Below are 15,969 nucleotides of genomic sequence, written 5' to 3' on the forward strand. Positions count from 1 at the left end.
AAGGGAGAAAGAGAGGATGGTGGAGGGAGGGGGCGGGGGGGGTTGCTGATGTCGTCACAGGACTGGCAGTGCGCAGGCTCTGTGTGAGCTGGGCTGGCTGCCTATTGATTGGAAAACAACGGGCTGTGGGAGGACAGATAAGGGTGGCTGTGGGCTAACGGGTGAGGGAAGGGATACAGACCAAAGCTCAGACCACGCTGCCATCTTTACCTCCCTGATTCTTCTTTTTTTTCCCCCTTTCTCTTTCACCCTGGGATGAATGTAACTGCTGCTGCTCATCGGTAGGCTTTTGCAGTGGAGGGAGGCTCGGGCACAGACTCTCCTCGCCTGAGAAGATCCTGCCTACACACGAGCCACAACAACAGCGGCACATCTACTGCAGGTAATCTGTCTCCCGTCATCCTGCCATTCATTCTTCCTCTCCTGACCCCTCCGAGGTCCTGGCCGTGCATCCTCTTCCCACCATTCTTGCCGTGTAACCATGGTTTCCTCCATCTCCTCCTTCCTCTCTCCTCGCTGCTTGTCTCTCCCTCCCCCACTCTCCTCTCTTTTTTTTTTTTTTTTTCTCCCTCTGATGAGCTGATGACATGCATTTGCTTGATTTCCATTTTTGCCATGGCCGCCTGAAAATGGATTTGAAGTGGAATCCAATTCAGTGATATGATTTAACAGATATTTCCGATACAAATGTGATTGCACTCCTGCTTGGAGACACTAAATAGAGAGAAGAATGCTTTCAAAATCTGCAATGGAATTGATGTTTGATTTGGTGTTGGATTGTGTAGTTGTGGTCGTCCCTCCCATGGTGCAATGGGGTGAGTGATTTGGCTCCGTTGCTTTAAATGACCTCTGATGATGATCTCTTGTGATTGGCTCTTTTCATACCTGCATGCTTGTGGAGCCCGGAGTCGCACCTGAGACCACCACCACCACTCTCTGTGAAGGTCACATGTAAAAGGCTGACACACACACCCCAAACACACACACTATGCAGACATCTAATACCTGCACACCTCAAAACACAGCCACACCATCCACACTGCTGCTTTTGCCGGAACAAAATATTCCAGAGTTTTCCACGTCCATTTTGCTTGCTTAACCTAGCAGTAAATAGAAAGACTACGGCATGACTGTGAAATGCTTTTAGGAAATTGAATTTGTGACTCTTCACACTGCCAAATTTTCGAGCAACAGCGCATCAGGGTGCCTGTGGCAAGGTTAGAGTCAGCTACTAATTTCCGCGTCCTTGTCCCTTATTTAAGTAGATCAAATGACTCTAATTGGATCTATTGACAGGTGCAAGTTGTCAGTCACTGTCACTTAAAGGGGATGATTCATTTCTCTGCCGCGAGAAATAAGTGCTAAGCCAAAGACGAAGCAGATGCAATACATTTTTTTTTTTTAAAAACCAGACAAACAAGACAGACCAGCACCGAGAGGAGATGAGATCCTGGAAAACAATATCCGGCTCTTGACGGAGCAGCACTTTGCTGAGTGGTGTGCTGAGCAGGAAGAAGGCTTGCACAAGCTTGTTTTTAAATGGACTCCTCTGTACTCACCCACTTACCAGCAATGTCCAGCAAAGGAGGACGTTTAGGCCTCGCTACTGTAATTACACTGCGTCAGACTACCTGACTGAGGCACAACTTCTCCCCCCGAAAGTCTGACTCTAGGATTCAGCCTTCCACGAGAGTGAACGCTGCTTCTCGCAGGTTTGCGCTCTTTCATTCCTTCTGTTTTATGAGATCATTCAGAAGTACTTACAGGCACAGTGTTTCAGCACATTTGCTGCTTTCTCTTAGCGTGTTCCTCTTCTGTGAACTCTAATGAACCTCAAGCCTCAAGCAAAGAATCATAATTTAGGGGCAGTTTGGAAACAAGGAATACTCTCACCTATAATACTGGTTACCACATCCCAAAAAAAATCGAGACTTCTTGGCTCCAATGTGTCCCAGTAGAACCATTGGAGCAACAACGTCATTGGGTATAAAATCAGAGGTGCAGAATATGCACCAATGGATGATCTGTTGAAAACAAGATTCTACTCCAGTTAACTGAAGTATTAAACTGTCCCAACATATATTTACTGGTCATCAATCTGCCACGGCACAGCGTACGCACACAGCGAAGGCATAAATGGTCATTAGACGAACAAAGACGGACCTGGCAAAATAAAATGACTGTAGATCTTGGGATGCACCGAGTTCGCCTCTTTTAAACATATCGGAGACTGCACGAACTCTTTGTCACTCCGCTGTGGGAAAGAGGCTTTCCACCCAGTTAATTAACTATAATTATTGACCAGAAGCCACCAAGAATGATATCTTTGCAGGGGCTGAATATCTTTCCGAGACAAAGAACAAACTCATTTCAAATTTAGCTGCCTTGATTTTGAAGGAAACGTTTGAATGTACCACATCTTGTGAGAGGTTTATTTTCCTCATTTATTCTCCTCCATGGTGTGCCAAGCTGCCTCATTTGACTGGCTAAACCAAATACACAAGGGACGTATTAAAATAAAACGAAAGACCAAACATAAAACTAAAGATTTGGAGCCCCCAGTCCTTCCGATTCCTCTTTGTAAGGTGCTACGTTTATGTTTCTTACCTTTCTAAATGTAGTTTGAAGTCATTTTCTGTCCGTCCCGGAATCCCAAATGTGCCGTGAGGAGCATCGTTGTGCTGTAAAGATGAGTGAGACGGGGAGATGAGTCCATGTCTCTAAATCATCACTATTAACAACACTATGGGAAGGATACACTTTTACACCCAGCACCAAACCCATAAAGAAACCATTGGCCAGCACAAACAAAATATCCTTACTAATATAATATATTTTACAAATGTTCCTATAATTTCAAGTCCCAGAATCTTGGAAACCTCATCAGTTAAATCCCAGTCGAGGTACTTAATTAACTGTGGTTTACCAGTAAAGCCAACTGGTTGGGTTCCCTTTGGGACCTGGTCCCCTTCTGGCACATCTACCTCCACCTCCTCTTTGTCTAGACAACATGGTGCCGTTCCTCATGAGGCGAGGCTGGCTTGATTTAGGAGAGGCCAGATAAATCCTTCTGGGGTATTTGCAGATCTAACACATGGGGACAGATACAGACTGTTGTGCTTTGTCTGGTCTGGTCTTTCCATTTAAACACATTTGCTGCAGCAGTGGCCCCGCCTCATTAAAGGACTGCTGATGAAACTTACAACATCAGTTTTATAAGCTGTGCTGACTTTGCAAAGTAAATGCATTAAACACTGTATCACTAACCACTCTGTTTGTGCAGGGCCCACAGAATCAACAGACGGGGGACACCATGGAAGCCCCCCTTGTGTGTTTGGATGAGGAGTTTGAGGACCTACGGCCCTGCCGCATGGACGAGCTGGACCACCCAGTGCTGAACCACTCCTCTTACTCCACCACCACCACCACCACCGTCCCCCTGGCCTCCATCACCCGCGAGGACTTCTCCGAGCTGGAGAACTTCTCCGAGATGATGAGCTTCAAGTCGATGGAGGACCTGGTCAACGAGTTCGACGAGAAGCTCAACGTCTGCTTCCACAATTACAACACCAAGACGGAGGGCCTGGCGCCCATACGCAACCAGTCACACAGCCAGGAGGATGAGGAGAGGCTGCAGGACGAAGAGTGAGTGACCACAGTCGCAGTAATACAGTTTGATAGTATTCATAGCACAAGGTCCACTTACTGGACCTGCAATGTACACAATGGAGGTCTTAACTGATAGCACATATAGTCCATCGAAAAGGTTTTGCATCAGTATGTTGACTTTCCAAACAGCATCCTGCAGCAATGTTAATATACAGAAAGTAGCTAAAATCCTTTTTGATTCATTGGAAACATAATCCTTTGCTCCATTGCAGACAACAGATAACTTGTGTTTGCTGTATTTCTTCCTGAATATTTGGACTTCTCTGCAGCATCTGGCTGCATCTGGGCAGTGCGATGCACCCTACTTTGCCATCGGTAACACAGTGAAGTGACAGAAACGACTGCAAACGCACTGACATCATAAAAGGCCAGACGGCCAGACTCTCAGCACGCATAAAATAGAGCCTCTTCCTCCGGCCCTTTATGTTGCACACTAGCCTTCTCATTATGCCGCCATTGATGCCACTCACAGCCCGCTCTCAAGGCCAGAACAGTGGCTCAGCCGCCCAGCACATCACACGTGACAAACATATTTCCACACACACACACACGGACATCCCAAAACAAGCAGTCAATCAGCAGCATGACCCCACCCTCAGCTCCACAGTCGGGGCCCGCGTGCTGAATTATTCAATGTGCAGTGTTGGTACGCCTCAGTTGGCTTTGTCTGTCTCTGCCTCTCCACCAGCTGACTGCCAGATCCTCCTCCTCCTTTTTTTTTTTTTTTGCTAGCAGGCCCCGAGGCGGAAACGCACATGTCCTCACATATGAATCAGGCTAAAAATAGTCCGACTGTAGGTGTAAGAGGAGAGGCTTTTGGAAATGAGTCAAACAATATTAAATTGCTGTTAAAAAATTAGTCTGTCTTGCTGAATAGAGCTCTGACTGATTATTGAGCGCACAACACAGGGCTGTGGGTGGATGTGAGGTCCACAGTACTACGCCCATCTGCGGGTCATGACCGAGACACGAGCAGAATGCCATGCGCTGATTTGTTGTGGCGCAGATAAGGAAACCAGTAAAGATGTATTGCAGTCAAACCTAACAACTGGCCCAACCTCCTCTGGAGTTTTGTCTCTTTGTTTTTCCCTTTTCATAACAATGCTGGTCAAGAGAGTCTCATTCACGAGCTATTTATATTATATATTAGCACCTTATGTTGTGCTATGGCTTATAGGAAAACTATCTCTTGTCAGTGAAGGGAGACTCATTTAGAGCCTTACGTACGTCAACAATGTAAATCTGCTGTTTGGTTGAAAACAGTCTGTCGCACATTTTGGCCTAATCCCTGCGGTTGCCTGATTAAAAAAAAGATATAAGTGGGTCCGACAAGCTGATGGAGAGGCAGAATATCAAACAGAGTGATTTCTCTTCAGTGTCTGCGGGCCAACAAGCACAGCAGGACGGCTTTGTAACACGGAGTTCCAGCTCCTGCTGGCGCGCACACGGCCACAGCGTGTCCTCGTGTCACGCCTGCACTATGTGCTGTTCATGTGCTGTTGTGGTTTCCACTGTGGTTATTACTGATTAGAACTTAACCAATGTATTTTAACGGGATGGGTTTTATTCCATTTAAAGTGTTCGCATTCATTTAAAGGATATTTTTTCATTTTTATTTATTGTCTGTTACACAGTGTGCAAAGCTACGGCCAGGAGCCTGTTAGCTTAGCTAACCCAGCACTGGTCCCTGCCAAGAAATAATCATAAACCACCATTTTCTATTTTTACACTCCAGTTTTTGTATGGAGTAAACAAACAAGGTACACAACAAGATATAGTGAGCTTTAGAGGTGCTGGTAAGCAGATGTTTTTACCTTTCAGTTTCCCACCATTTCCAGCCTTTATGCTAAGCTAAGCTAACTGACTGTAGCTTCATATTACGCGTACACACATGGGAGTGGTACCAATCTGCTTATCTAACTCTCAGCAAGAGAGTAACATTTCCCAAATTTGCCAAACTATTGCTATACAGTTTTAGCAAGCTGTGCTGACTTTTGGACTTTTGTTTCAATTCTAGCTCACTATTTTTATAAGAGGTGGTAATTTTGTTTGTCCTTAATATGTCATTATAGAAGTTTATTTTGTATGTGTGAGCCACTGTGATTGTTTATTATTTTTCTGTGTATTCATTTTTTGGTATATCCTTGACGAGCGTAAACTGGGTATTATTCTGCTGTCTAAGTTATGATTTAAATACATGGGGGTCATTTTACAGAAGGATGTCATGTAGTTTATTTAACTTTCAGGAAAACATTTCAAAATGAATTCTCTGATGGGGGGGGGGGGATATTTCATGTAAGACATTTTATTTGCATTCTGGCCAGTGGCGACACTTTTGATCACTTCGTTTTCGTCTTAAGGTCAAGTGTATTGAATCTTTGACCCTGTTTATGTGCTTGTGCGTGCAGCCATGGCATGCAGGCATGGCCGGTGAGGTAAGCTGTTAGCTGAATGGTGTCCACTGTGCGTCGGGGTGTGGGCAGTGCCACTGGGAGCAGGGCAGCAGGCCTGAGCCAGCCTCTGAGTGGAGGAGAGGGGGGGAAAAAACAACACAAAGGAGGCCTCTCTCCCAGATTTATGTCATTCCTCCTCAGACAGACAGGCAGGCAGGCAGACAGACGCTTGCACCGGGCTGCAGTCAGAGACCACTTGCACAATGATGTGAGGAGCTTTATCTAAATCTCTGCTCAGGATACCTTTTGCTGAGTAGTAAGCTGTGTTTTTTTTCCCTGTCCTGCATTGTTCCTCTGCAGCCTCCAGCACTCACCATCATTGACTTGCCACATTGAAACATTGACTGAGTTGCAGGCTGCTGAAGACAGGGCTGTGCAGACCGCCTTATAACCAGGGCGATAAAAACAAACTCTAGCTTAATGCTCTTGCATAACTGTCTAACTGGAGTGTGTGTGTGTGGATGCACCAGCTTAAAATGGTTGACAGCCTTTAGAGCTAAGGCTTGTTTTGATGCTTGTTTTTGATTTTTTTTTTTTGGTGGTGGTACTTCAAAGTTGCCCTCGCTGACGTGTGCATATATGTGTCCTTGTGTTGTTTTGCAGCGTGTGGGATGCTCTAACTGACAACTACATCTCCACCTGGGACAACCCCGAGCCACAGGGACTCAACGGCAATCTTTCCGAGCAGGAGGTACTCCATATCTTTCTATTTGGTTCAGATCTGGGAAATGTGCCATTTTGTGAATTTAATTGGGTTTCTATAATCTTTGGCTACATGGTTTTCTTCAGCTGCCAAAGGTAGCATGTTTTAAAATATCTTTCTTATTTGAATTTACTTCCCTTTTCCTGTTTATTCCTTGCTTCTCTTATCTTGTATCTGCTTTACATCTTTGGGAGTAGCTTAGTGCCATTGCTATGAAACCACGTGGATGTTATTTCCTGTGCAGTGTGGTATTATGTAGTTGGTGTGAAGCTGCGTGTCAAAAAGCGTTAATCATGAATGAACTACCGAATCTGTGATCTATTGGAATGTTTATTTACCCACTTTATACTCAAGTGAGCACAGTTTGATTAAAACTGCTAAGAGGTCTGACCCAGAAAACATGCTCAACAACCCCAGAAAAGTGCTCTCGCAGTCACTTCCTCCATATTTCCCTACTTTTTTGCAGATAGGGCGCGAGTTTGGAAAGTGTTGGGGAGATTTTTTTTGTTGCATTTCCTGGAATTCTAAACAATATGCCTATATTTGTCCAGCTTTGGTCTTTCTCATGGGATCAATTGTTTTTTTTTTTACCAATTACATCAGAGGGATGTGCCCAATGAGATAACATACGGCACACAGGCCCGTCTCACGGCTGAACTTCAAAAGAAAAATGGCCGCTCTGTTCGCGCACTTAGAACGAGCGATTGTAGAAACTGGTTTAAAACAGTGCTCAGATCAGAAGGTTGAGCTCTTTGAGGGAACATTACAGCCCACAGTGAACATTCTTACCTGTCCACTCTGGCCAGGGCTCTCTCTCCCCGTCTCTCTCTGGTGCCTGTGTTAACAACAAAACTATGTGATGTTTAATAAATGGTGTTTAATTTGATTTAACTTCGAATTTAACTTTGAATCTGTTTCCGGTGCACTCCAGCAATCACATGGCTGCATGTAAAGAAGGTGGGAGCAAAGCCAACAAACACCAATAGAAACTCTATTTCTCATCCAGTGGGAGCATGAGGGAGCTTATTTGATTTAAACGCATATGCAATTAATATCAAATTAGTGGTGGGGACAATTTGAGGTAATCAGAAAAGTGGTGGGGACATATCCCATAAATTATGCCCATGGGGGTTTGGGTATGTAAGGCTTAATCTCATGCTGACGCTTGAGGACATGCTTGACCAACCTTGACTGGTCTGCCATTCAGCAGAGGTCCTCCTCTTCCACCCCACTCCGGTAATTGGCTGTCACATACAACTGCAGGCACTTAGCAGTCTAGGCCATGTTTGGGCTGGTCAAGGCCAGAGCAGACGTTTTCGCCCCCCCCGGAGGGAAGAGGGTTGTTGTGAAAATGCACCCTGCCTTCAGCCGGGTTGTTGTGGATTCTCTCTAAGTTAAAAGTGTTACACCAAAACAGGCCACCAGAAACTATTTCACAAATGACAGCTCCCCTTTATGCCAGTCAGATGAAGCAAATTTCATTTTTTTTTCTGTGGATATTCAGTGTTTCCTCTGACCTGCATGTTCTAACCAGACTATTCTATTTATTCCAAACATACCAGAACCACAAAATACATCTGCTTGCCGTGTGCTTTGGATTTTTCAGCAAATAGCGAATCTTTCATGAGCTCTCTGATTATTATGCTATGTCAATAATTAGCAGAAGAGAAAAGCCCTGCAGACATTCAAATAAGAGTCAGCAGCCACACTAGCAGCTCTGTGAGGCTGCACTCTGGCACGGCCATGCTTTGAGCTAAATGCTAACATTTGATGCTACCATGCCCACAATGACAATGTTAACATTTAGTTTTGCAGGTATTTGGTCCATAAACCAAAGTGTTGGACAAATTAAAAAAACTTTGAGCTGATGATGGCGCTAGATGAAATGTTAAGAGTTCACATTTCATGATAATCCATCTAATGTTTGACAAGACATTTGACACTGACCACAAATGTCAGCCTCATGGTGGCACTAGAGGAGTTGTCGGGCATTTACCATTAGCCATTAGGATACATCTGGGGACAATGAATGTCTGTGCAAAGTCAGTCTGGAGTCTGGACTGCCGTACCTAGAGCCAATGCTAGAGCCAACTTCACCATCAAAACTGTCTAAAAGTCAAATATTGCAAATGAATAAATAAATAAGGTCTAAACTATTCAAACACTTTTATAAATGGAATAGTAAATGGTTTTTTTTAAGAAGCGATACTAAATCATGTAAAGCCTTTCAAATATTTAAGCATGAGTCATTCAAATGAGTGCAATCCCTGAATGACCCTCTCTCTCTCTCTCTCTCTCCGTCCCAGACATTGGTCCAGTTCTTCTGGAAACGTATTGTGGATTTAGTTCATTATTCCAATGCAGATGAGTCCTGTTAGCCCCCTTTTCTCAGTCAGACGTAGACCGTAGAAGCCACTTGTTTGTTATTTGGTTTCGTCTCACGTTCTGCAGATCCACGAAAAAGAAGAGGAGGAGATGAACGAGAAGAATGACAACGCCAACTGCCTGAATGAAGAGCCGCTCATCACAGCTGACCAGGTGGGTTTGAGTGTGTGTGTGTGTGTGTGTGTGTGCGTGTGTGTGTGTGTGCGCAAGATCAAACAGCAGTTTGCCTGCTACAGGAAATCCAAGTCTGTCTCTGCCACAAACAGCAGTAATGGATTTAAGTATGATATGTACACTTACATTTTAGTGGCCACACTCAACTGACAAATGGACGGTTATGGATGTGCTTGTACTTACCCCTGCCTCCTACTCTCTTTCCTGTCCATCCACCCGTCTCCCTGTATCACTCTCTCTCTCTCTCTCGCTCTCTCTCTCTCTCTCTCTCTCTCCAAGGTCATTGAGGAGATAGTCGAGATGATGGAGAACTCTCCGGACCCCGGCGAGACTGAGGAGGAGGATGAAGAGGAGAGCAGCCACTGCTCCTCCAGGACCAACCCGTCCCTGCTGGAGGAGATCAGGCAGCTGTCACAGGCCTCCAACAACAACTGCTCCTATGAAGGTAAAACTGGGAACACCCCATCGTGCTGTTTGTTTGATTAGTGCGACTTCCTAACCGACACCTGGGCAGCAGCTGTTAAGAGTAATATGTTCACTGCGGCTGTTCAGGATTTTCCTCGTAGCAAAGTGAGTCTCTTCTGGCCAAAGAAACTTAGCTTAGTTTGCCCGGCGGGGTGATCAGTCTGTACCCTTGCGTATCACGCCAGTACCCTACAATTCATAATCCTTCTTGAAGCATGTCGCCAAACACCAATAAGACACCAAGGGTGAGACCCCCCCCCCCCTCCACTGAGTCCTTGCCATAGGCTGGACATGACAAATACCATCATCCCTATTTACAGGAGATCCAACATCCAACAGGCCATTAATGATCAAGGTTTGCCAAGGACAAACATGCTCCAACTGCAATATGTGTCCATCTTACGTAAGTCGTATTTTTGGGTAAAGACTGGAGAGATATGCGTCAGTATTCATGTTCACCTCAGCCAACAGAGTCACCAGGACACCCCCCCCCCCCACACACACACACACACGGCAGACTTTGATTTAGTAATCCACATGGTCAGATTAGTCATCTCATTTCAGCAGGTCCAAAGGTAGAGTTCAAGAGGACAAGGCGTTCTCAAGATCAAGTGAGCTGTGGGGGAGTTGGACGAGAGATGGACAGAAATGTACCAAATTAAAAACGTTGATGATTACAAATCTGCGGTTTTCAGTGTAACACACATCTGGCTTGAATTTAATTAATTCAAGAAATGTTTGTCATCACTATATAATGTCCATGGTTCTCAACCCGTTGGACTGGGACCCTCCAAGGGGTCGTGAGATGAACCGAAGGGGTTGTGAGATGATTACTGGAGAAACAAGAAAAAAACGAAATTCCTTATGAAACACTGTGTACTTTTACCTCCACATGAACATACAATATGTGACAAAGATACTGCTTTCTCTTAATAGGTCACAAGCAACAAAGAGTGTGAAAAAGCCAAAAGGGGTCAGCTGTTAGCAAGTCGGATTCAGGACGGTGTTTGAGTTTGTTGCTCACTTTTGCTCAAACTAAAATAGTCATTTTAGCTCCACTGATTTTGCTCAGATTCACCCGGTCTGTATATGTTTGAGCATTCTGACTAAACCTATGGATAAGACGCAATACTTTAGCGTAAAATGAAAACCAATTGTGACTCTCTCTCTGTTCCGCAGGCCTGAGCCTGATGCCCAGCTCAGCACTGGTGGAGCTGCTGCAGCGGGTGGAGGCCGCCATCCGCGAGTACTCAGAGGAGCTGGTCAGCCAGCTGGCTCGGCGTGAGGAGCTGGAGTTCGAGAAGGAGGTGAAGAACACGTTCATCACGGCCCTGGTGGAGGTGCAGAACAGGCAGAAGGAGCAGCGAGACAGCAGCAAACGCCGGCGCCGGGACAAGGCCCTGAGCCTGCAGGCGGGGGGGACGGCATCTGTGAACGGGGGGAATACAGGCTCCACTGGCCACACAGAGAAGACGGGGAGCATGCCCATCAAGGTGAGAAGGAGCCTTGTATGCTTTACACGCCTTCATTTACATTATATATTGATGTGAGTGAGTGAGTGAGTGAGTGAGTGAGTGAGTGAGTGAGTGTGTGTGTGTGTGTGTGTGCCATAACTTAAAGCCTTTCACACAGGAGTTTTACAAACGTGTGCTTTCATCAGTGCATCTACACCACAGTTAATCATGTCACAATGGGCCAGATTTACAAAGAAAATGGTGCTTGCGGCCGCATGTATTCAGCGGCAGCAGCTCATCACACATTCAGCTCCAGGACTGATCCTGGTCCCGAACCTGTAGACGCACTCTGGCAGTGAAGGAGAGCTCAGTAGACCGGATCAGAGGTGGGATTTCTATATGAGATCACAAAGCTCAGAAAAGAAATGGTAACCAGTGATCTTGGTTACTCCACCAGAGGAAAACTAGTACTGTCACTCAAAATATTACTCATAAAATGATGGTATTATGATGCTCGCATATCCAATTATTAATACATTAGGAGGTGTGTTAGCATAATGGATCTCAGGTCCATTAGCCTCTAAAGTATCTATTCCAGTAAAGATCCTAAAGCGAAAGTGCACCGTCGTCTGCATACAGTAACAGCCCGGTCCGGTCTGCCCCTGTCCAGTAACAGAGAAACAGCCTAATGGGTTTTCCTTCCATGCTGCAGCGTTTTTCTCCGGTGGCTGCTGGGTACCCGAGGCTGCTCTGCTGAAGCAGTATGAACGCACAGACGTCTTAATGATGCAGATGCAATATGAACAATAAAGCTAATCGTGTTTCACCGTGATGTCATGTTTGTCAGCAGCATGGTTCGTGAGAGATGCTGAAAGGTCTGTGTTGCACTTGAACAAAAATCAAAGCACCGATGATCTGTAGCTTGTAATAATGGTCTGTATATATGTGTGTGTGTGTGTGTGTGTGTTTGTCCTGGTTGTGACCTGCAGCGTTTCAGCATGGAGGGACTGTCTAACATCCTGCAGACAGGCATCAGACAGACATTTGGAAGCACAGGGAATGAGAAACAGGTAAGGTCAAAGGTCAGATGTCTTAAAAAAAACTTAATAACAAGTGTCACATGGTGAAAAAAAGACACTAGACATTTGGCCGTGGTATTTCCCAGCAATCACTGTCAAAGTAAATCAAAAAACGTCCACAAACGATTTTATTGATTATGGTGAGGTTACGACTCATGGTGTGTTTTTGTGTGCGTCACAGCTGAGGTGTAACTTATTTACAGCAGGAAGGGGGCCCGCACCAGCTGTGCTGTGGTGGCCCGTGCACGGGGCCTTTCAGGTCATGGGCCCCCTAGTGTAGCCAGTGCAGCACTGCTTCAGTCCTTTGCACAGTTGAGGTCATCCACAGGGACGATCAGCCCGCTGCATGTAATTTGATCTCTGTTGATGGTGTAAGCAATATACGCTGCAAGAAATGTCCCTGTGTTTTGTCTGTATAAATTACAGGCAGGTGCGCATATATAAATGAAAGGCTCATGAATGAGTGAATTCAACATTTTGTGTTTCTCAGCTGGTCATAGTTGAACATGTAGGTCTGTCTTGCTGCAGTTTTTGCAGGCATTCCTGGATGTAAACCAACCGTTTACAGCGTTAGCAAAACATTTCTAACTTAGATTTAGTGTTTTGTGTTTTGTGTTGGGGTTCCACTTGTGTTTACACTTTGATTACACATTGTGCCTTTTCCCTCTCAGCCAGTGTTAAAGGCTTAATTGTTTGCCGTGTACAGACAGTCCATTGACAAGTGTTCGACATTTTGGGAAATTTATTGCCAAGAGTTAGCTGAGAGGATGGCTAGCACTCTCACGTCTGTACACTAAATATGAAGCTCCAACAAGCAGCCCCCGTTTCCAGTCTTTGGGCTAAGCTAAGCTAACCATCAGATATGAGAGTGGTATCAATATTTTCATCTAACTCTTGCTTTAGGTTCCCAAGGTAAAATGCTCACGTTAACGACTGTTAAGACCAGTTAGGCGTTAAACCCTCTGAACCTCGGCTCTGTCTCCAGTATCTAAACACAGTTATCCCATATGAGAAGAAAGGCACCCCTCCATCTGTCGACGACCTGCAGATGCTCACAAATAGTAAGTATCCAGCCATGAACCTCCATATCAAAGGCGAATAATAATAACTGGCTAAGTTGACGCACTTTTTTTTTATTTCCTCCACCTAGTTCTTTATGCCATGAAGGAGGACAGTGAGAAGGTGCCTACACTGCTTACCGACTACATATTGAAAGGTAAACACAGCAACACAAGTTTGAATACTTCTACAAAGTGACTGTTGAAGAAAAAGTCAAGTGTTTAAGAGCTTTTGGTGAACTGAACAAAAACCCTATTCTTCTGACTTGCACCATACAGTACAGGGGAAGACAAGAGAAATAGACAAAAGACAACAACAGTGAAGATTACAGTATGTTCTCTGATTGGAATACTGTTAAGTAAATTCAGTTATTGCGAAACTGAACTTCCTCATTTTGCTACAAGAATCGCTGCATTAAAGTAACTTCATTATATCTCATCCTGTAGACACTCATCATTATTGTTTTTGCTGTTTTTCCCTCTCTAGTCTTGTGTCCTACCTAAAGCACCGCCAGGCCAGGGGCCACAGCGTGATGGAGAATTCCCCCGAGGTTCTTCTCCAACCTTCCTTGCCTCTGGCCCGAGCTGCATGACCTCTCTCCCCTTATACCATTATCAACCATGGATCCTCACCATCGACATTATTGTATTCACCTCGACTATGACTACTGCCTTTCGCTGAGCTCACCTTCTCCCCTCCTGCACATTAAGCTCAGGCCAGACCCAAAATGGCCGCCATCTGAATAGTTAAACAAGCGGGACGGCCAATCCCACTTTTAAAAGGACTTCACTAATGGAGCATGACATGCTACTAAATATCACAACACCACTTTGGTACAGGGATACGACGTTATCAGTGCTTTCTTTTCCTTAATTTCTTTACTTTACAGTTTCTTTCTTATTTTTTCTTTTTTCTGTTTTTTAACTTTTCTTTGTTTCCTTTAACAGAATTCCAACGTTGCCAAGTGTTGACACTCATTCATAAACTGACCTCTTAACCACTGGGTTCTGTTGATTGTTTGATTCATTAATTCATTCATTCAAGGACTACACTGTAAAAAAAAAAAAAAAAAAAATACATGAAATGCCATACTGCATCCACGAGTGATCATCTCCCCGTGTTGTTTCAGATGACAGCAGTGATTCATTTGAATACAAAAGCCATGCACCTTTTTCTGCAAACCTAGTACTGTAGTTCCGTGTGAATGAAAAGAAACTATTACGGGTGCAGTGCAGTGCATTACAAAGCTTGTTTGTTTTTTTTCTTCTTCTTCTTTTTTGTTCTTTTTTTCGCTTCACTATCTGAATATCCAGTGCTCTTCTGACTTTTTTGAAATGTCTTTTAATTTGTATCGAAATATTTGATATAAACTCTGTTGCCGATTTTTCTACTTTTATTTACCGTGTCGGAGCAACAGGCTTCCATGCATTCCACCCTGTTCGGCCACGTGGAGGCGTGTCACTGAGTTTTCCTTGGATATGTCATCCCCTGATGAGATGAGCTCATTTCAATAAAGGCGTGCATATTTGCATATTAGCATATTTATGACTTCCTTTGCGCCATTGTAGGTGAATGTTACATCGCTAATTGCAAATTCTAATAAACATTCTACCCTAGCGGTGTGTGTGCACCTGCTTCTTTCTGTCTTCTAACTTTTGAGTTTAGCAGGTAACATGATACTGCATGTATATGCACTCCCCCCTTTGGATGATTCAGGTCTTCTGATAATGTCTCAAAAGATTTACCACCCCCACCGAAATAATCTTTTATTATCTCAGGGTTTTTTATACAAAGCAGTTTAATTACCTGATAAAAAAACATTCTAAAAATACATCCAGAATGAATATCTGTGGTTCATTTCAAACGTTTTACTGCTGGACGCATGATGTCTCCTACTTCCCTGAAAAGACCAGTCTCGGTGTGTGAGCAGCGGGGGTGTCAAAGTCTCCACGTCTTGCATTCTGGACCACGATTGGCTTCAAAACTGCTTGTGATGTCACAAAATTCTGCTGGTCCAGGTGTTAAACTGTGATTTAATGTGAGCACAGAGAAGCTTTCTCCCCTTCAGCAGATCAATGTGTACACAGCCTTCAAGTGTCAAACATCTGTGTACATCACTCAGCACAGTGAAGGTCATATTTTCTGTAGTCAGACTTTGATTGAGAAATCCAACACGGCTACATGTTAATATCTCAGATTACTCACTTTCACCCTACACAGAATGCTGTTTGTCAAATTACAAATATAGGTCATTCTTTGTCTCAGAAATATATGTAATATAATAATTCCATAGGACACTGATTGTGAGTGTGTAGGATGGTATGTATGTAAGTATGTAAGCATGTATGTAAGTATGCATATATGTATGTTTACTTGTGTGTGTGTGTGTGTGTGTGTGTGTGTGTGTATGATGGTAGGTATGTTTGTAGGTATGATGGTAGGTAGTTAGATAGGTAGGTCTGTATGTATATAAGTATTATGTACGTAGGTATGTATGTCTTTAGGTATGTAAGATTACATACATGTTT

General features: G+C 44.3%; 1 protein-coding gene across 1 annotated transcript; it reads left to right on the forward strand.

Moving 5' to 3' along the window:
• Nucleotides 1-300: 300 nt before the first annotated feature.
• Nucleotides 301-14,081, forward strand: fez1 (fasciculation and elongation protein zeta 1 (zygin I)). The gene is made up of 10 exons (XM_070917819.1): nt 301-382; nt 3,284-3,645; nt 6,726-6,813; nt 9,277-9,363; nt 9,664-9,829; nt 11,029-11,342; nt 12,293-12,373; nt 13,368-13,443; nt 13,533-13,598; nt 13,928-14,081. The coding sequence occupies exons 2-10, from the start codon at nt 3,314-3,316 to the stop codon at nt 13,942-13,944; spliced, it is 1,227 nt and encodes a 408-aa protein (XP_070773920.1). The 5' UTR covers nt 301-382; nt 3,284-3,313; the 3' UTR covers nt 13,945-14,081.
• The last annotated feature ends 1,888 nt before the right edge of the window (nt 14,082-15,969 follow it).

Source organism: Enoplosus armatus, chromosome 13, assembly GCF_043641665.1.
Source record: "Enoplosus armatus isolate fEnoArm2 chromosome 13, fEnoArm2.hap1, whole genome shotgun sequence".
NCBI classification, from domain to species: domain Eukaryota; kingdom Metazoa; phylum Chordata; class Actinopteri; order Centrarchiformes; family Enoplosidae; genus Enoplosus; species Enoplosus armatus.

Coding starts and splice junctions, on each gene's coding strand:
- fez1 (XM_070917819.1), top strand. CDS start 3,314: ATGGAAGCCCCCCTTGTGTGTTTGGATGAGGAGTTTGAGGACCTACGG. Junction 11,343..12,292: donor CGGGGAGCATGCCCATCAAG/GTGAGAAGGAGC, acceptor TGTGACCTGCAG/CGTTTCAGCATGGAGGGACT. Junction 12,374..13,367: donor GCACAGGGAATGAGAAACAG/GTAAGGTCAAAG, acceptor CTCTGTCTCCAG/TATCTAAACACAGTTATCCC.